Below are 21,243 nucleotides of genomic sequence, written 5' to 3'. Positions count from 1 at the left end.
AAGATTTTTATCTTGCGTTGTGTGCGCCGCAAGCAGTCGTGCACAACAAAGAAGCAGGATTCTCGTGAACGAGCTTGGAAAGTGGCGCCGCTTCGACTGCCACCTCTCTCTCATTGGAAATGAATAGGGAAAGCACGGTGACTGCGTCCCGTGTAAAACCGCCTTTACTTCAATAATCAGAATGAGCTTTATTGCCAAGTATGCTTACACGTACAAGGAATTTGTCTTGGTATACAGAAGCTACCAGTGCACAAACAATAAGTCCATAACAGCAGCGCAATCATCCGTTACTAGTTATAAAGTGACGTTTTCGATTAAGGCTCAGGCTGTATCAAAACAATACGCTGAATCCGTAGCGGAAGAAAGTAGTTTCACTTACAAAAGTGTTTTTAGGATCGAAAACCAGAAAAGTCTTGTGACAAAACCCTGAACGATGTCTTAAGGTGTGGTAACTGTGATATAAGTGGAATAATTGACTCCGGACAGTTGAATTATCAAAAAATAATGCACAGGCAATGAAGCCAATGAACAGGTGAACGTGAACTGAGTTAGGTGCTAGTCAGAATGTGTAAGTTGCTTTGTGAATATGCCATTTCCTTAAAAAAGGGCTATAATTAAAGCCCCTTTTTTGGTTTAAAAATGTGTAAATAATTCATACCTTTTTCTTAAATATTTGAATATTTGGTTAAAGTTTGGTCTGTTACAGTTTGATACATGTTTTTGTCATTTTGCACATTATTGTTAACTAAAATGTGTTATTTATGTTGACTAAAATCACATGCCATTTTTGATTAGGTAAAATTGACTAAAATGAATGAATATGATATGAAAAAATATTGACTACATTTAAAGGACATTTAAATTGAAGAAGAAAAAAAAACTGTGAAACTGAACACTGGCAAAGTATAATTATGTAAGTTTGGGGTTTGTTCAAATCAGTATGAGTAAGTAATAGTGATAATTTACTAAGTTACTGTTCTGAGAACATTGCCAGAACAGAGGTTTGAATCATGTAGTCTGTGTTTCCATTTGACATATGTTTTCATTAGCTCAGTACACAGATATTTATCCCCTCACATTTTTAATTACATCAGTGCTTACCCCCCTACCGGAGCGGAGCTGACCCAGAGACTGCGCTCCACCTCCACACCAAACATCGTCAAAAGCACCACAACGACTGTGGACAGCAGCCAGTTTGAGGTAACAGCAAAGCAGAGCACAGAACCACTTTACTTTCAAAAAACACACATGAGAATCCTGCTGCAGACCCTCTCTTCCTCAGTCACATCATTCATGAAGATTTTCTGCTGCTCTCTCTGTACTTTCATCCGTTTGTTCTGTTATAGTAGGTTTATCTGCTCTCTGTCTCAAGAAATGAACTGAACTTCTTCAGTGTGCCTGATATCAAAGTGCAATGACACAGATTATACAGCACATCTGAGGCTGAGCTAATACAAATACTCCGCTAAAAGAACTGAGAATTCCACATGAAACATGTTGTGATGCAGGATCAATAAACATACAGGCTAAAATGAAATGCTTCTGTCTGAAGAGAACAGAAGAGTAGGGAATGTGTCGTGCAGCATCGTGTCTTTCAGTGTGCGCTTGGCTTAAAACATTGTTTAGCTGTTGTGTGCTGTTTCTTATTTTCTGTTTTCTTTTACTCTAGGATGCCATACGTGGTCACTGCTCTGGTAAGAATTAATCACTGAAACAAGAGCCATGTGAATTCCATGAGAAATGATTTTGCTATAGTTCATTAATGGCATGAAATGGGAACATGTTATTTTTTAAATGGACTTTCAGCTGGCAGTTCACCAAATCAAAGCCCAACAGGCTGGAACCAGAACAATATACCCGCGCCGGCCCAAAGAGAGTGCGCCCTGTCCCTCAACACACAGGACAAAGTCAAAATCGTAAGCTCTGTGAAGCTATGTGCTTATTCTCTTTGGTCGATGGTCAGTTAGCGCCAGGGTCGAGTCCCTGCGTCTTTATGCTGTTTAGTACTGTCACCCTAATTGCCACATAAATGCCACTCTGGTTGCAAAATCATCTGATGGATATCATCCAATAATTAGACTATTTATTTAAAAAGAGATTTCCCCCCTTAAATATATTCAATGCAGGTAGCTACTTTGTGTTTGTAGCATATAGTATGTACTTTTAGGGCAACTTGGCTGTAGTTGAACTACCTTAAATTATGAATAACTTGTGGTTTGGCAAGCAAAGTTTACAAAATAGCAAACTGCTAACGTCCCTTACTCTTTTTTAGCGGCCGAGGGATAAAAGAGACTCGAGTTATTACTGGGAGATTGAAGCTACTGAGGTCATGTTGCAGTGCAGGATCGGCTCTGGCTCGTTTGGGACTGTATACAAAGGGAAGTGGCATGGTAAGCATCAGTTTAAGGCCAAGTATACTTTGGTTTTGACATGAACGCTTAGCTTATGCGCACAGTTGAACACTCAGCCTTTCAAAGTATACTCTTACGACTGTATGTGCATATACAGGCAGTTGGCACATGCATGCTACGACTGCTATGAGATACTGAACTATATTTTTCAGGAGTTTAGATCAATAAAGATGTCTTTATAGTCCTTCAGACTTGAGTTATACAAATGCTATACAAATGTATCTCCTGACCTCCTCACACACGCGCTCTTAAAGTGCACATCCACTGTTGTTGATCCATCAACATCTCCTGTTATTTACCATGTATACATCATCTTTTGCACTTCGTGGAAGCAGTGGCTCAACTGTGAGTGTTGCCACCTTGTGCATGTGCATATTGCATGTTTAAAGTGTGCACATTTAGAAAAATCGTGCCGCACGTGTTCATTGCTCGAGCTCTCTTCTGATGATGAAATTCGCATCACGCAAATTGTACGCAGATGCCTAGTGTTCGCATCTAACCGAAATGTTTTAGGCTTAACCTTGCAGACTGCAGTTTAGTTCTGCTTCAGTATAATCTGTTATCTAGCAGTCACTGATGTTGCACTAGTGTTTTGCAATTGATAGGTTATGACTCGTAAACTTACACTAAGATATGTTGTAGGTGACGTGGCTGTGAAGATATTAAAAGTCACCAACCCGACGCCAGAGCAGTTTCAGGCCTTCCGCAATGAGGTGGCAGTTCTAAGGTGAGGCTTTAATATCCATAGTTAACGGATCTCTCACCCCAGTTTGTAAGATATACTTTTTTAGTACAGTATACTTAAGACTTATTCTTAAATTTGAAGATATGGGAATCCAGAACTTGCATAAGAGCATACAGTGTCACAATGCACACTGAGGCCAGAAACATACATACATACACGAAAATGAATGCAAATGCTTGGACAACGACAGTTTAATTAACCTCATCAGCAGTATTCTCTTTAAATTGTTGCTTTGTCATGACAGTAGTTGACCTGAAAGAGACAACTGAGGGGCAAATTCACTAAACAGTTGTGCTAAAACCTGCATCTTATTCACTAACCACCCGCAATCTAGTATAACCAGGCGCAATCAGATTGTGTCTGGAGTATTTAAATTAACTCATTGTCATTCTTTTCCATGCAAACACGCCTCCTTTCAGTGTAAATTAGGTACTTTATAGATTGAACTTCATTCACAAAAAAGCCCTGGTGTGATTTATATCGTGCCACTAGTGCCATCAGGCGGTAAAAATAATTTTATTTAAAAAAGATGTTTGTGTACATTTTCTATAGATCATATCAGCGGTAATGAATTAAATAGTGATCAAATGATATTGAAGAGCGATATAACCTAGCATATGTCCAGATGTAGTCAAGCGCACTTTCAGCAGGTTAAAAAGATGATTTGTGTGTCTGGATCACAGTAGTGTCAGATCACGGTGGTCTGCTGCATATATATAGGCTCCACTATATTGCGCTCAGAATTGGCCTGCAAGATGAGAATTGTGCTGTAAAAACTGCATTCAGCACAGATTTTGTGGGCATGTTTGTGCCATTACCTGATCTGCATAATTCCTTTAGTGAATCAGGTGCAAAATATGCGCAGACAGCATGTGTAAATACACTGCTTTTATCAGGCGCAATTCATTTTTAGCGATTTCTCCCCTGACTGTAGAAGAAGACAGTTTCCGCTTCTGCACTCTGTGCTGCCTCTTGTGGCAACATTGAGAATGCAACGTGTACTTGCGTTTCATATTGAATTGGGTTCTGACACATTTCGGAACTCACTGACGCACAAAATTGTGCTTGTGTAGCGAGAAGCACATACTTGCATAGAGTATGTTTCAGGCCTAAGCTGTGCTATATATGCAGCAAGTTTGTATTTGATGCATTTGCATTGTGTCCTCTTGGCTTCTTGCTGGCAATAGAAAAACCCGACATGTCAACATCCTGTTGTTCATGGGCTACATGACAAAAGACAATCTGGCCATTGTGACGCAGTGGTGTGAAGGCAGCAGTCTCTACAAACACCTTCACGTTCAGGAGACAAACTTCCAGATGACTCAACTGATTGATATCGCCAGACAGACAGCTCAGGGCATGGAGTGAGTCAATGCATCACAAATCCTGGGATTCATGGATTATTCTGCTGTAAATGTGCATGACTTTATCCTTTGTCACAAAAACATTTTGCATGTTGTATTCCCTCTTTCAGCTATCTACATGCAAAGAGTATCATCCACCGGGACATGAAATCAAACAGTATCCTCATGAGACATCTCATTTACTTGAATTGAGGTCTGAAGGCAAAGTCGACAGTTTTAGCAGTTTTGCTGTAGTTGCACAGTTATTCACGAACTGTCTGAAGCACAAAAAGCCAAGAGCTTTCAGATATCACAAGCTCCTAACTAATTGGCTTATTTTAGCAGTCTGCTGTGAAACAAAGTCATGTTTACCAAGGTGCTACAATGAGCGCCTCTGAAGACACTGGATTTGAAAAAAAGGTTTGCAATTTTTGTGACCTATAAACATATTTGAAAGATGTTGAAGAGATTTTAGTAGCAAAGCAAACGGGATATCGAGCACAACTGTATATTCTGGTTTGCGTTCAGTGTTAACTTGAAATGAAATATGATTAAATAATCAGTTTTTTTTTATTTTTGGATGGATTCTGACCAGGAATCTACACTACTTGTGTAAGTCTATTATTGTATAATGATCAAATTCATAGTAGCCCACGTGGTTGGCCAAACGAATTGTGGTTGGCCACTTTACATGTCAGTCAAATGGTCTTTTCCTGTTTAACCCCTTAAAATCTGCAGACCTATCAGCAGGGCAAGTAGTGTGTAAATAAATTTACACCAAAATGTAAAAGTCCCCCAATATGTAAGTAGTCATATGTGGAACCATTTGCAAGCTTAGAATCTAGAACTTTTCACAGAACTCCATCTCCATATTTGCATTTATGCTACATAAAATAACAAGATGAGACCTGAAAACTGCCGTGTTACAAAGCTTCTCGTCCACTCGGAGGCCGAGATATTGAATGGAACAGTGGTGAAGATGTGTGGGATCACAAAATAGACAATGTCTATGGGCGAGCACCTGGCGAGTGATCAGCTGCGTTAGAGCGTCACCTGCATTTCACATCTGTATATTGTGATGAAAAGAGGAAAAACTATTTTTCTAGTATTTGCTTCCATCTAGTGGAATGAATTTACACTTTTAGCACAGAAAAAGAGCAAACAGAACCTGAATTACATGCTTAAAAATTTATGTTCATCATATGATTGCAAACATATACAATATTTTTTTATGAATTATTGGAACTTTTTTTTTTTATTATTCAGATGGTCTTCTGTAAAATAAGACCAATATTTTGCAATTATTCCACAGGATGTGTTTAAGGTGAGCCTTTAAATTTGGGTGTGTAAAAATTGCAGGCAGCAGCCAAAACTTGCAGCAGAGCTGAAGGGGCTAAGTGGGCTTTGACCTTAACTCAAGCACAGACATCTTCTTACATGAAGGCTTGACAGTGAAGATCGGAGATTTTGGACTGGCCACAGTGAAGGCGAGGTGGAGTGGATCTCAACAGGTGGAGCAGCCCTCAGGATCGATTCTCTGGATGGTCAGCATCTAAACATCTCACATTTGACCTGTTTCATCTCATTTGGACTTAGCATCAGTCACTTAGCTTCACCCATGTTTGTGCTTGTCACCTATCAGTCTCCTGAGGTGATCCGAATGCAGGACAACAATCCCTACAGTTTCCAGTCAGACGTTTATTCATACGGCATTGTGCTGTTTGAACTGATGACCGGAGAGCTGCCCTACTCGCAGATCGCCAACCGAGATCAGGTGACACGTGTGAGAAATAAACACACACACACACTTGAAAAAAAAGTTGTACTTTAATATTCAATAACTATTAAATCTGAGGCATAGCAACAATATAACTGACATTTAGAAATTTCTCAAATTGTTTCTAAGGGGATGGACTAACCTGTTATTTTCCCAGATTAAATGTGCAAAATATGAATGAATTTGATAGTATGTCACTAGTGAAGACCCAGTTACTCATGTTTAATGAGTGTACAGTTGCACTATTTTTATGAGTAATGAATCGGAAGAGGCAGTCATTAAAGTGCTTGAAATGTATTGTGTGTGTGTGTGTGTGTGTGCGCGTGCGCTGCAGAGTCTCACCACTAAATTTAGATGTGTAAACTAATCTGGACTCTAGAGTCTTCAGACTATGCAGTGGGATGAACCCCTGCCCTGTGTGTGTGTGTGTGTGTGTGTGTGTGTGTGTGTGTGTGTGTGTGTTCATACGTGTCGGCAGTGATGTATTCTTTTTTGACCCCCTAGAACAAAGGCCACATTTAAATAAGAAAATATATTTTGCCTAAAGACAATAAAGCCTCTTTGGGTGATTCTCATGATGTATACGTACAATTGTAAATTACAAATGTACATAATTTAAATAATGTCTTTTTTTTCCTGCATTGCAGTAATGAGAATTTGGGGAGAAAATGCATTTAATTGACATGGAAATAATCTCAAAATGCAAAAAAAAAAAAAAAAAAATCTTCACAATTCCTTAAATAGGCTTTGTTTCTTCATGTGAAATATATTGTATTGTGTGTGTTTATTTTCCTCTTTGATTTTAGTGTGAAATGTGATCTGGACTTTTCAGCCAGTATTGTTTATTTGAGAGTATAAGAAAGTCTCTGAAACCATCATCAGCCTGTGAGCAAATTAAAAGTGAATATTGTGAAAATTAAAAAGTGAAAATTGATTTATAGATATGTATAATTCATATCCTGCACATAATTAAATGTCGAAAGGGCTTGCAATAATATGAATGATAGATATTTATAATTCAACAAAATTTTCTCTAATTAAAATGCTAATTCTTAAGATCAGCAATGGAATTGCTAGTGAAAATGCTTATTTTTTATAATAAAAAATGACCTCATTACTCACGAAAATGCATTCTTGTTTTCAAAATTACAATTTTGATTAACAATTTTCCATAATGATTTATCATTCTCTCCCGTTCAAAACACAATTACAGATATCTATAATTAATTTATATTTGAAATTCACTTGTGGCATTTTTTTTAATTTGACATATATTTAAAGTTATATTGAATATTAACAATATAATGGAGATAATTTTGCTGACGATATAAAAATGACCAATATCGTGAATATCGTGGTGATTTTAATGTGCTTTTATTTGACCAATAAATTTAATAAAGAGTGCATAAGTAAACTAATTTCACAATCCTTCAGGGCTGCACAATTAATCAAAATAACATCAAAATGGCGAGTTGGTCATATGTGATTATTAATCCTCAAAAGGCTGTGATTTAAAGACAGATAAACATGGTCTGTGTGTGATTCAGAACAAACTATTGAAGTGCTGAACTGTGTGCACGCACATGGCAGAGCTCTCAGACTCGGATCAGTTCATGTGCATTGTGAAATCAAAGTAATGCACGTTCAAGCATTCACGCAATTCCAAACATTAGTAACAGTTACAAATTATTATACAAATCTACAAACACTGCACAGAATAACAGAAAAGAAGGAAATTACAGCATTTCAGGAAACAAGGAATATTGGAAACTGTCAAATACACATCGCCTTTTCGGTGTCAAAATAAAAGCCCCAGATGAAGATGAAGTAAATATGACAGCCCTTTCGGTGTCAAAATAAAAGCCCCAGGTGAAGATGAAGTAAATATGACAGCACTTTCTGTGTCAAAATAAAAGCCCCAGGTGAAGATGAAGTAAATATGACAGCCCTTTCGGTGTCAAAATAAAAGCCCCAGATGAAGATGAAGTAAACAGGACAGAAATATATTACTTTTGTATAACACAAATCTAATAATCAGATTAATAATGATAATTCAGCATTATATTATAATAATCAACCTGACGTGTCCCAGTAATAGTTTAGTATTATGCAACGTTCAACTGGGGTTTCAAAAATAAGTCAGTGAAGTAGCTTTGCACAGTAAAAACATTTAAAGGTAAATAATGCTTTTCATTAATCTACATGGATTATTGTGTGTGAAATATAAATATAAAAAATTATTGAATTTCATTCTCCCTTGCGTTTATTTCATGAAAAACGAATTATTAGATTTGGATGAAATGATGGTTCTGCTGATAAAAAAACAAACAAAAACACTTTTGAGCCATTTCAGAGCAAATAAATAATTATCGAGAAGTATATTGAATATCGTCAATAGGCTGAAAAATATTGAAATATAATTTAAGACATATCGCCCAGCCCTACTTTAAAAGTGATTTTAACTAGTAAGAAAGACTTTTAAGATATCTTTAACTACTCTTCAATTTATTAATATCTGAAATCTTTTTCCAGATGTCTGAAAAACCAAATCTAACATGTTTAGAGACAGAGTACAGAGATAAAAATTTAGCATTTTTTTACTAGTTGTAATTCATTTGTTGATATTAGGAAAGGACTTTTGCTCTAGAAACAATCAAATTCTTAATAAAAAAAAAAAAACTAAAAAAATTGTTGGACAAAATGAATTGTATCTATAATTGCATTTTAAACAGGAGTGAATGACAGATCACTGTAAAATTCCACTAGTGAAAATGCAGTTACAGCAGGGGTGGACAATTATTTTGGTAAAGGGGCCACAGCGGGCTTTAAGTAGTGCATAGGGGGCCACATTGTAGCTACTCCTTTTGAGATACAATGTTCTGCAATGATTTGGTGCTTGTTTCTTTTAAGCCTAGAAATAGTTGTGTACTCAATTTTCTGAAGTGTATATGTGACGGATGGGACTATTCTGCAATTACCTTAAGTATTGTATTGCTCTACAAATGTAGATCATTTTCTATCAGGCATTAAAAAAAATGAATAAAGGCTGAGCATAATTATAAATAATTTATTTTACCATCTTTATTTCCCTGGTAATTTATTACTCAATTTAACACTCTCTATATCAGGGGTCTGTTTTACTAAAAAAAAAAAAAAAATCTAAAATTTTAGAACTTTTAATGTTTGTTGCAAAATAAGCCAGTTTACTTATTTTATTCTCAAAACATTACCCATTTACGTGCTAAAAAGGTCATGATGAGGGTCTTGTCAATGGTTTGGCTTTCCATTCAGCACACAACTGAATAACACAGGCAGGACACAGACTATGATAAATTACAATTACTGTAAGGCAGGACCGTAGATTCCGGGGGAGGGGGAGGCAACCCCCCCCCCCCCAAGTATTTATACCGTGATCAATGGAAACATGTGAATTCTTCATGCTGCAACCCCCCCCAATGTTCAAGCCAAATCTACGCCCTAGCTGCAAGAGTTAGATTAACATTTATTTTTAACATTTATTTTTATTTCGAAAATAAAAAATACATATTCGTCTGTCGCTTGCTTTTGCTTGAGTGTCAGTGATTACCCCTCCGCGTGTCAGTGATACTGAGATCTGTTTATATTTTATTAAAGTTCATCACTGAGAAGATTTGCTCACAAACTTAGCAGCACCAAACAGTATACTGCCAACACTCCCGATTTTACCAGGTTTCTCCCGATTTTCCACCCCTCCTCCCGCTGTACTCCTGATTTACAATTTCTCCTGATAAACTCCCGATTTTCTGCATCCACACTTCGCTCATATGGGATCATCCCATATTTAAATATGAAATTATGCGTCCTGTATCAAATCAGTACAGGACGTGATTTGTCCCGTAAACTGGTCAGATGGCGTCATGGCGAAATAGTTCCAGATCGTTAATTTAATTATATAAGTTGGAAATGTTTTATATGTTGGGTAAGGGGTTGTCTGAAAAGTCCACACATTGTGCTAAAACTATGCTATGGATTTTTTTTTTATTGAAAAACAGAAGGTTCAATATAAATATTCAATAAGAAATTACACAGATCCAACAATGTATGAATACAATCACTAAAGACAAGAAATACAGGTGAAGGAAAAAAAAAATGATAATAAAATGAACTAAATATATATATATAAAAAAAAAACAACAACATATAAACCAACACAGATGTATACATAAGCTAAATATTTGTATGAGTCATGGGTCAGAAAAGTTCCCAGCATAAATGAAAGGATATACGCTTTTTATTATTAATAACTCAAAAAGCATTTATTGCTAAAACTGTGAAGGATGTGGTAAGGGACCATATGAATACAGGGTCAATTTCTTGGTATTATTCATCTTCAATGTAGTATTACTGACCGGTACTGTCACTCCCTATACACATATTATGCAGTCTGTGTGGTTCACCTACTACCTGGGGGGACACCAAAAACTCCACAATACGGCTGCCGTTCCTCTTCCATCCATCTTTTAAATTTGCTCAAGTATAAATCTCTAATTGGGGGAGTTGCATCTCTTATCTAGCAACCTTAAACATGTTAAATGCTAGTGGAGGCGTGTTAGGTCCCAATGCAAAATAACTCAAATATCCAATGAAAACACTTTTTAGAATAAATGAGCCGCAGGCCAGATTAAACCATGTGGAGGGCCGTATCCGGCTTGCGGGCCAAAAATTGCCTATGTGTGAGTTACAGTAATTAGAAATTACAGCTTTTAGTAGTTGCAATTCCATTTTTTGATATCAAGAATTAGTATTTCCATGAGTAATGAAGTCATATTTAATATCTAGTGCAAACCTGATTACTGAGATCAAAAATGTACATTTTCACCTGTAGCAATTCCTTTGCTGATCTCAAGAATTATCATTTTAACTAGTAAAAATTGAATTATAGATATATGTAATTCATATCTTGCAGGATTAAATGTCGAAAGGGCCTGCGATTGTCCTACAAATAAGAGACATTAGTACTTCATATCTGCTGTGTTATCATCAGTAGCAAAGAATATGAATGTGTATATTTCTAAAAATCTCCTGTGGTTTCTCAAGTTCTGTGTTGTTGTGTGCAGATAATTTTCATGGTAGGTCGGGGGTATCTGTCTCCAGATCTCAGTAAGCTTTATAAGAGCTGTCCTAAAGCTATGAAGAGACTGGTGGCTGACTGCATCAACAAGACCAAAGACGAGAGGCCCCTTTTCCCACAGGTACATCTGTTTGCCTTTGACATATGACGTAACTGGACATACATGACATGAAATCAATGAGCAAATAATACAGAGGTCAACAAACATCCATTGTTGATGTTAAGGTAACACTTTGCTAGGACACCTGTGTGAACTTGAGAAAAACCGACTTCATAAACCCACAAAAAATCACTAGGGATCGTTGCATAAATGGATCAGAAAAGTCAAGTTATGTGATGATTTATTTGTGGATGACTAGGGCTGAAACATTTAGTCGACGTTATCGATAAAAAAATAAAACGTTGTCGACAAAAAAATTATTTATCGGATAGTAGTTTGATGTAATTTAACATAACATGAGATCATACGAAACTAATGATTGCGCGCGAGAAGAGCACCGACTGCAGCTTGCGTCTGATTGAGAAGAGGAAGAAGAGACAGCTCACAGTCTAGACGCACTCCAAACTTTCCAAACAGCTTAAGGTGATGTAGTAGTATAAGTACATATAAAATAAATAAATACAGAAGCACTCTAGTGGAATAAAGTGAAGCCGGAGCTGCCATTCCACTTAAGCAAAACTTGCATGTTGAGCGTCTTTAAGGAAACACCCCGGCATTATATCTTTAATGCATCCTTTATTAAACTTCATATAATAAGGAAACGGGTCATGTAAATAAGTACAAACTCTGAACCTGGCATTTCTCTGTGCGTTCAGAGCCGCTTCTGTGAGTCACGTGAGGTGTCCTGATCTAAGGGGGAGAGATTGAAACTGCACCCGGCTGATGGACACTCTCTCACAGAGATGCTCATCCCTCACATGCACTTGCTGCAGCGAGATTGTAACGTGATGGTTCGCCACGTAGTGAATCATAATACATATGTGTTGCAGTGTGTATCTTATCGTGAAGAAAACGCAGCTCTATTAAGAAGAGAGAGTTCAGAATGGATTGAATTTAACAAAAAGGTGAGAGGGTAGTCTTCGCCCCATTATACACCGCTACAAAATACGTTTTTGATGTGTTGTTGTTTTGGCTTGTTTTCCATTATAAATATCTAAAACTTCTTTAAAACAACATACATTTACTTTAGCGCCTATACTGCAGAAGAAGAATTTTATCGGAGAATGTTGAATATAATATAAAATATTTTAAAATAACTAAAATTCCTTAAAACAACATATATTCACCTGAGAAGCAGCATATAAGATATTTAGACTTGCTTTTAGAGAATAGATCTTGAATATAAATATATTTTGTCTTTACTGCACTCGCAGAAGTAGAACCAAGTGAAAAAATACACTTATATACAAAATACACTTATATTTAAGATACAACCTCTTAAAGCAAGTCTAAATATCTTATATGTTGCTTCTCAAGTAAATGTATCTTGTTTTAAGGATTGTTTTAAATATTTTTTAATGGAAATCAAGACAAAAACTCTTGATAACAATAGAATTTTTTTGCAGTGAATTTTTTACTGAGTTAAACTTATTAAAAGTATTTTTTTCCCTTTAATTCAGTGAATGTCATTTAGAGGTATTTTTAAAAGATGATTTTGTCCTCTTTATTGTTAATAAGCACGTTTAATACAACCTTTTAAGTCGGGGCACAAGCTGAATAATCGGTTAAGAGCTAATGATTAATCGTTGCAATAATCACCGAATAGTCGAATAATCGTTCTAATAATCATTAGATTAATCGATTATCAAAATTATTATTTGTTGCAGCCCTACAGATGACACTTGCTTTGATATTGTGTTATCGATGAAATGAAATTCATACATTTTTGTGTCTTAAAAATGTCCACATCATTTTTGGGAAATTATGTGAAATTGTCCTCGTTATTTAACCCCACTAAAAATCAATAAATAAAAAAAATAATAATAAGTATATTTTGCATTAAGGAAATAAAGCCTACATTTAAGACCATTAAGATGTTTTGCATTGTGACAGAATTTTCAGGACACTTAAACACATTTTACCTCCCGGTTCTCGGTACTGTATCTTACCTTTTCTGGACGTTTTACCTTTACTATTCCTATTGTTTCTTATGATGATTGTCATTACCGTAACGCCGTAATTTTTTACTGTATTACAGTAGAAAAGATGCAGTAGTACAGGTAATTTTTAAAATTCAAATCAGTGAAAATTAAAGACAGCACCAAGGCAATACTAGTAAGATGTAAACTGTATACTCCAGAATATAAGACATTCGACTTTTATTCCGAGAGAGGCCTCTTTTTTTTTGGCATCATCTGAAAAGTCCTGCAACTTATAGTCCAAAGCAACTTACAGTTTATTCGTAATTGATGACGGCCGGTGAAACATACACACATACACACACCAAAACACATATGATACACACAAACATGAAAACAGCAGTCATAGAGACGGTAGCATTTTAAAGTAGCCCATACTGAGTATTATTCCTTTACAAAGTACTTTATCCAAATATTCTGTCCCATCATAACATTATTGTTCAACAAACTCTAGACCGTTGTCAAACGCAACTCCTCACATGTTCACTAAATGATGTTTCATCACACTCGTAGTAAAAATATTCAGTCAGTGAACAGGATGAATTAATTGCAAATATCAGAAATAACCACGATCGACAGTCGTTAAAGTTAATGAATGAATAGAACAGAACAAGCGTATTGTTTACTCACAGACTAAAAGCTGTTTATAAGTATGTGGCATAGAATTACACATTATAAACAGATGTGGTTTATTTGTTGTGTTTTTTCATGAAACATAAACAGAATATGAAAAACTGTTCACACAATTACTTAAATCAAATACTCCTGATAAAAACAAGGCCAAATACAGCGTGATGCGATGTTTGGATCTTGAGGTAGCTTAATCTTCATGGAGCGCGTCTTGACATGATGCTGGGCAGCTGCTCCCGGGTCCTGATGCCTACTGCATGCAACCTCTGTCAGAGTGACCACAGGCCAAAGTATACTTCAGTTGTCCATGATGCTCATCGCTCTGCACACAGTTGCGTGACACAAATTTCGTCATCAGCACAGTCCTCGCCTGTGCGCATAGTCATTGCATGCTCCTGTCATCACTAAGAGAATATCACAAAACAGTCGCAGTGCTCACGCATCAAACGCAATCATATTCGCTGGAACTGGCGAAACTGGATATGCACATAGAATGATGTTAAAATTCATAACACCCAGACTGTGTAAAGGTATGTCATAATTAATATTACACACTGTGGGCCTGGGTAGCTCAGTGGTAAAATACGCTGGCTACCACCCCTGGAGTTCGCTAGTTCGAATCCCAGGGCGTGCTGAGTGACTCCAGCCAGGTCTCCTAAGCAACCAAATTGGCCCTGTTGCTAGGGAGGGTAGAGTCACATGGGGTAACCTCCTCGTGGTCGCTATAATGTGGTTTGTTCTCGGTGGGGCGCATGGTGAATTGAGCGTGGTTGCCGCGGTGGATGGCGTGAAGCCTCCACATGCGCTATGTCTCCGTGGCAACGCGCTCAACAAGCCACGTGATAAGATGCGCGAATTGACTGTTTCAGACGCGGAGGCAACTGGGATTAGTCCTCTGCTACCTGGACTGAGGCGAATCACTATGTGACCACGAGGACTTAGAGTACATTGGGAATTGGGCATTCCAAATTGGGAGAAAAAGGGGAAAAATCCCCCCCCAAAAATAAATAAATAAATATTACACACTGTAATGTCACACATCAGACTCGCCGGCGACAGAGATGAATCGTGGATAAAATCTAATTAAATGTCTGTGAAATCATATTTGGCAATATTTGTGCTGATCTTCAGACCTGTATACACTTGTCCGGGGACTTGGCATGAATCAAAAGCATTTAATTTTTTTCCTTGATATTGTTTCTCAGATGTTTTTTCATTCACTGCCATTGCTTCCTCCTGCTGATGGTTACAAACATGGCAGCTGCGAGGAAGACGTGATGTCACTGAAACAGTCAATATAATGATGCGACTTATCTGTTTTAGTTTTTTCTCTCTACAATACGATTTTAACCAGGTGTGACTTATGTTCAGGTACAGCTTTATTTCCAGAATATACAGTAAAATACTTACAATTTAAAAGGCTCATGACATGCCTTTTTAAAATGTTCCTTGAGGTTCTTCCAAAAAAAAAAAGTCATATATTTGTAAAATATGAGCATTTTTCACCCTCATTCTGACTGTCAGAAACACTCAGTTTTGGTGCTGCTTCTCCTTTAAGACTTGACAGTACACGCACACTGTTCTGATTGGCTCTCTTCTCTAGACTGACCTGTCATCTCACTGCTACTGTGCTACGGAAGTGATAATGTAAAGTGGGTGTTGATGTGTTGTTGTGGTGTTCAGATGCAAATGTCTACCACAGTGTCACATTGCAATAACTAAGTTTCCATCCGCTTTTTGATCTGTTTTGTTATCGACAAAGCGAAAATGCGTAAAAAAAAAATGTTTGCGAAAATTGTTGTCTCCTGCTCGAGTCCATTCAAATGGCATTTTACCGATAAAATGGTGCACGTCATGAAATCACTCTTGAAAAAAAAAACCACTTTGTCGCACAAGTTTTGTTATGAAAAGAAATCGACTCTTTAGCCGTTTCCATACAGAATTTTGAGTATATCGCAAAGTGTGTACTAGGGATGTGCCTGAAGCTGAATACCTTATTCGGAAAGGCACGAATAATGAACGAATAACGGATTCATCTGAAAAATATACAAAATATTTGTATGACTGATTATCCAAGAAGCACAATGATAGAGCAACATTTTAAATAAACATATCCAAAATTACAACAAATTTATGAATCTGTGCATTATATCAAAATTGTAAACCTTATGAATGAAAATGCGCATGTTGTGATTTCAGATCAGATGGGAGCAGTCTCGACTCCATTTGCGCTCTCTGTTAATTGTGCGCGTCTGGAGCTTATCAAGTGTAACAATAATAAAGATACGACATCATATACACATTCCACTTCTTGAAATGTTTATGTTAATGTATCACACGATTCACGCGTGATTCCCATGTATTTATTTATAGCCTAAACCTGAGCGCGATGTTAAATTCCTGACCTGAAGAGAAGATTTCACGTCGGAGCTTGTCTATCTGTCTATTAAAGTGGACCACATTTTTATCCACATCAGTGAATAAGATTTTCTTTTGGTTAAGACTTTAAAAAGTTAAAATGCTCCATAATGGATTCATCTATTAGGAATATTCCTGTTTATGTAAAACGAAGAAACTCTTTTTTTCCTTCTTCTTCTTTAAACTGTGCTAAATTTGAAAATGTTAAGTGTTCTTGAACTCTGGTAAGGCACTATATAAATGTAACATTATTATTATTATTATTATTATTTAACTAAATAATGGTGTCCTATCGTAAAAATTCCTGATAGACTTATGGGACTTTCACCTGTTTGTAGGCTATATTGATTTTATTTTCATTTATTTTAGTGTTTGAATTTGTATTTATTATTCTCTGCAAAATGTGTGCTTGACATTTCACATTTTGCTTGACAACTGCTGCCTCCAGAATAATGTTGTAATTAGGGCTGTCAATCGGTTAACATTTTTAATCGAATTAATTACATGGTATGCTGATTAAATAATCGAATTAATCGCAATTGATCGCATATATAACTATTTGCTAATATATTAAATATGATTAAATACTTATAGTTATATTTAAATCATTTAAATAAAATATATATTATAAAAAATAATAATATAGATAATTAAAATGCATTACATCATTGTGGCACCAAGTAAAGCATTAAAAAAGATGGTAACACTTTACAATAAGGTTCCATTTGTTAACATTAGTTAACATTAGTTAACATGAACTAACAATGAACAATACTTTTACAGCTTTTATTAATCTTTGTTAATTTCAACATACTAATATTTTTCAAATCAAATATTGATTGCATTATGAACTAACATGAACTTACAATCAACAATTGTATTTTTATGTACTAATATTAACAAAGATTCATAAATGCTGTAAACAATATACTGTTAATTGTTTGTTCATGCATTTACTAATATTAACGAATAAAACCTTATTAAGTGTTACAAAAAAGACAATTCAAAAAGTGGCTTTAGTATGCAATATACAGTATGTTTATTTCCATATTATTGAACTTATGTTATCTGCCTATCATTGGCCTACAGCTCACAGCAATCTATTTTGCAACTGACTTAGTCCAAGATAGATTTATTATCAGGGCTTTTCTAAGGACACGTCAATGCACACCTGCGTCAGATGCTTTTGGAGCATCTCGTTTGCGTTGCATCATAAATATACAGTTTTTAGGTTGCTGTGTCAAGTTAAACAACTTGGAAAAACACATCTTGAGATCCCTGCGTTGGTATTTGCGCTCCATCAAGCTGTGTCTTGAACGCAAGAACGTGTTCACATCTTGTTTTGTCTGCTGTCGGTGAGTGTGGTTTGTTCTCTGTATAACAGCTGGAGTTTCGCTTACTGCCCCCTGGAAAAAACAGGTGGTACTTCAAGCTTGAATTTCTCAGATGGAAGGAATATTCCTTATCAAGTTCCGGGGGCATGATTACTTGCATTATTTTATTTTTTTACGTGTTATTTTTTTATATAATTAATTGCACTGTATTCACGTGTTAAATCGACAGCCCTAGTTGTTATGCATGCACAGACAAATGAAAATCCTGTTTCATGCAGATATTAATATCTGAAATTCCAGGAGAAATCACAACATATTCCACAGTTAATGTAGCCTACAAATTCAGCTTCATCCGGTAAGAAAAAAAGAATAAAAGAATATTTTTTAAAATAGTAATTGTATAATAATAATAATAATAATAGTTATTATTATTATTATTATTAGGCTATTATTATTAAAATGCATATACAAGGCATATTTTATTAATAGAAACTATAAATGTAAGAGTAACACTTAAAAATGGGCGTTTCATTTAGTTTTGACGCACTTCCGGTTTAAGCCCTGCCCACACCCGACTCTATCCAAATACAGAGACTGATACAGATAATTTTGTCAGATAATGAGATACAGATAATGGCTTCGCTGCACACCCCTAGTGTGTACCTTTTGCCTCCCAGATGTCCCCACATTTGTGTGCAATGGAGAGATTGAGACAGTGTATTGAAATTGGCCAGTTTACGGTTTAATTTCACATAATTGCAATAGTAGGAAATATCAAAAGATGACATCGAAATGGAGCTTGTCTGTATCTGGGATTATTAGAAGAAATTGACTGAAATACCAGGCAAAATTTCAACAGAACTGGTGGCATTAGTGCACATGTAATCCTGTATTACACTCTTGAATTAAAAATACGGAAAGCCCGTTAACATTATGTAATTTCATTAGTCCCTGCAGAAAATATTTTGTGTAACACGGGGCTGCAGTGTCCGAACAACACACAAACTTTATCACTCCTTCACTCCGCTCAAATCACAAAACGTTTTCTGACCAACAGAAAACACGCTAATTTTTTTTTTCTTTTGCATGTGCAAATAAACACGATGGCATGAAATGCAAAGACAAACATGCATTAGTCCATACGGAAATGCCAGCATTATCTGCTTTTTTTTTTTTTTCAAAGAGATGTTGGAATTTACATTAAAACACTGTCCACCACTTTAAAAAAAAAAATCATCATAATAGGGTGAGTCCATCTCAAGTTGTCCAGTACAGGCTGCTTGACCATTTTTAATTTTCCTAATTTTTTATTGAGTGATTACCTCTATGTATTGGTATTGCAAAACCACCAGTTTTTTATTTTTATTTTACTTGGTTTAATCACGACGGCCATCTTTGTTTCATGGCACACGACACATTTCGGTTATACAACTGTTTACAGAAACCTCAGTATCTCAGCTCAGGATGGTCCTAGCTCCTTGGAACAAAAACTGATCTCTAGAGCACATTACAAGGTACATGGACATATGAACATTTTGCACAATTTTATTCTTTTAGACTTAGAACTTAAGTCCTAATTTAATGCTCAAGATTGCTCAAAGTTCCACTTTTAGGGGAATTTAATGGGAATGGTTCGAGTCTCAGTCTTAATTCTTTTTAGGGGGTATCTAGGTAAGTATAGTGTGCATGCAGAACATTTCAGGTTTTTTTATGGGGGCGAGAAAGTGCAATTTTTAAAAATCCCCTCACTTTCGGGTTGATTATCTCTGGTGGGGGACTAGAAAGGAACCTGAAATTTTCACAGAGTTTGAGATTCCACTGGTTACAGAGCTAGGGCTAGTAGAAATCTGGGGGAAAGCCTACTTTCATGCATTTTGAGAAATGAACAATATGTAATAAAAGCATAACAAATAACAAAAATGAACAAATGCTCTTTTTGCAGTGTGGAGGAAGTTTTGAATTCTGAAACTTACAGTATGTTTTTATAGTATAATGACCTCTTATATGTTAAAAGATCAAGGAAAATTTGATTCCTCATGTCACGACCCTTTTAAATAATATTTAAAAAATTCACTGTGCCGTAATAAGAATATCATTATGTCCATCTTTTTGAATTGGGGGTAAAATGTGCCCAACTGTCATGAAAATGTCACAATGTAAAAAATCTTTGTGGCCCTAAAAAAATTATTTGTTTCTTCTGAATTTGAGAGTAAAATAGGACCAGGACATTTTCTTGACAGGTTTCATAAGAATCACTTTTTTCTTTCTCTATGACATCAGAGGCTGTAAAAATGTGTTTATTTTTTTATTATTTTTTTTTCTCAGCAGGCTTCTCACAGTTACAGTTAGACTGACCTGTTTCACTGTCCTGTCTCTCTGTCTCTGCTGTATTTTTGTGTAGATTCTGTCCTCGATAGAGCTGCTGCAGCGCTCACTGCCCAAAATCAACCGCAGCGCATCCGAGCCGTCACTGCACCGAGTGTCACACAGCGAGGACATCACCTCCTGCACGCTCACGTCCATGAAGCTGCCCGTCTTCTAGTGTTGCTATACAGAGCTGGTGACTGTAAGTCACACAGCAGAAGATAAAGGGATCTCATGAGTTGTTAACAGAATGAGATTCATCTATCCTTTACGATGTTCTCACAATGAAGATGTTTTTCACGCACAGACTGAGTGGATGTGTTTGACAAATGCACTTTGACAATGAGTTTTTAGGAATCATTTGCTACAAATAATCAATTCCTTCCAATTATCTGAAACATGAGTGTCAGAAAAGATGTTGCCTTGAATGCATGAGGCACAAAGGTGTTTATATCATAAAACAATATAAAAGAACTTGATGAATTAGTCAGTATTCAGCCACCATTAAACACTTTTCAGTAGTAAGATGAGGCTTAGCTTTAAGTTCAAGATTTATTTAGTGATGTCAGCTATTCCTTTGAAAGTTTAATTAAAGATTCAAAGCAAAAACTGTTAATCAATTATTTTAATAAAATTAAGTTAAACACATTTTCTGTCATTCTTGCAAATTGTTCACAGATTGTTGCATTGGGTCTGTTTCTAATGCTTTCTTTAATGATCAGTAGGGATGGGAATTGATTTCGCTTCCAACTCTGATTCTGCTTATCGATTCTGGTTCCTTAATGGCTCCATTAACAATACTTTTAGTACGTTTGAGGAGGAGATATTTCTAAATAAGTGTGATTTTTTTGGGGGGTTTACTGCCCTTAACAGATCGTTTCATATATTTTAATGAAGATATTTAATTCGTTGTTTTTTACAAAATACCCTAATTACCACAAAACTCATAATGTGTATCTGTAACCACACATT

General features: G+C 36.1%; 1 protein-coding gene across 5 annotated transcripts in view; it reads left to right on the top strand.

The window, feature by feature from the left end:
- The window catches only part of LOC127419567 (RAF proto-oncogene serine/threonine-protein kinase-like), a 35,864-nt gene extending 14,838 nt beyond the window's left edge, over positions 1 to 21,026 (top strand). The window contains exons 8-18 of one of the 5 annotated variants that reach the window (XM_051661084.1): positions 1,095 to 1,200; positions 1,670 to 1,694; positions 1,807 to 1,916; positions 2,273 to 2,390; positions 3,054 to 3,138; positions 4,344 to 4,520; positions 4,631 to 4,677; positions 5,925 to 6,043; positions 6,142 to 6,282; positions 11,373 to 11,507; positions 20,309 to 21,026. In XM_051661084.1, coding sequence (XP_051517044.1) covers positions 1,095 to 1,200; positions 1,670 to 1,694; positions 1,807 to 1,916; positions 2,273 to 2,390; positions 3,054 to 3,138; positions 4,344 to 4,520; positions 4,631 to 4,677; positions 5,925 to 6,043; positions 6,142 to 6,282; positions 11,373 to 11,507; positions 20,309 to 20,449 — 1,204 coding nt within the window. In that variant the 3' untranslated portion in view covers positions 20,450 to 21,026. The remainder of the gene's footprint in view (positions 1 to 1,094; positions 1,201 to 1,669; positions 1,695 to 1,806; positions 1,917 to 2,272; positions 2,391 to 3,053; positions 3,139 to 4,343; positions 4,521 to 4,630; positions 4,678 to 5,924; positions 6,044 to 6,141; positions 6,283 to 11,372; positions 11,508 to 20,308) is intronic. The other 4 variants (XM_051661082.1, XM_051661083.1, XM_051661086.1 and 1 more) reach the window with 4 other exon arrangements.
- Positions 21,027 to 21,243: the final 217 nt, after the last annotated feature.

This window comes from Myxocyprinus asiaticus, chromosome 28, assembly GCF_019703515.2.
Source record: "Myxocyprinus asiaticus isolate MX2 ecotype Aquarium Trade chromosome 28, UBuf_Myxa_2, whole genome shotgun sequence".
Taxonomy (NCBI): Eukaryota; Metazoa; Chordata; class Actinopteri; order Cypriniformes; family Catostomidae; genus Myxocyprinus; species Myxocyprinus asiaticus.
The sequence above is the reverse complement of the archived record's forward strand: the minus strand, read 5'-3'. Positions and strand labels throughout refer to the sequence as shown.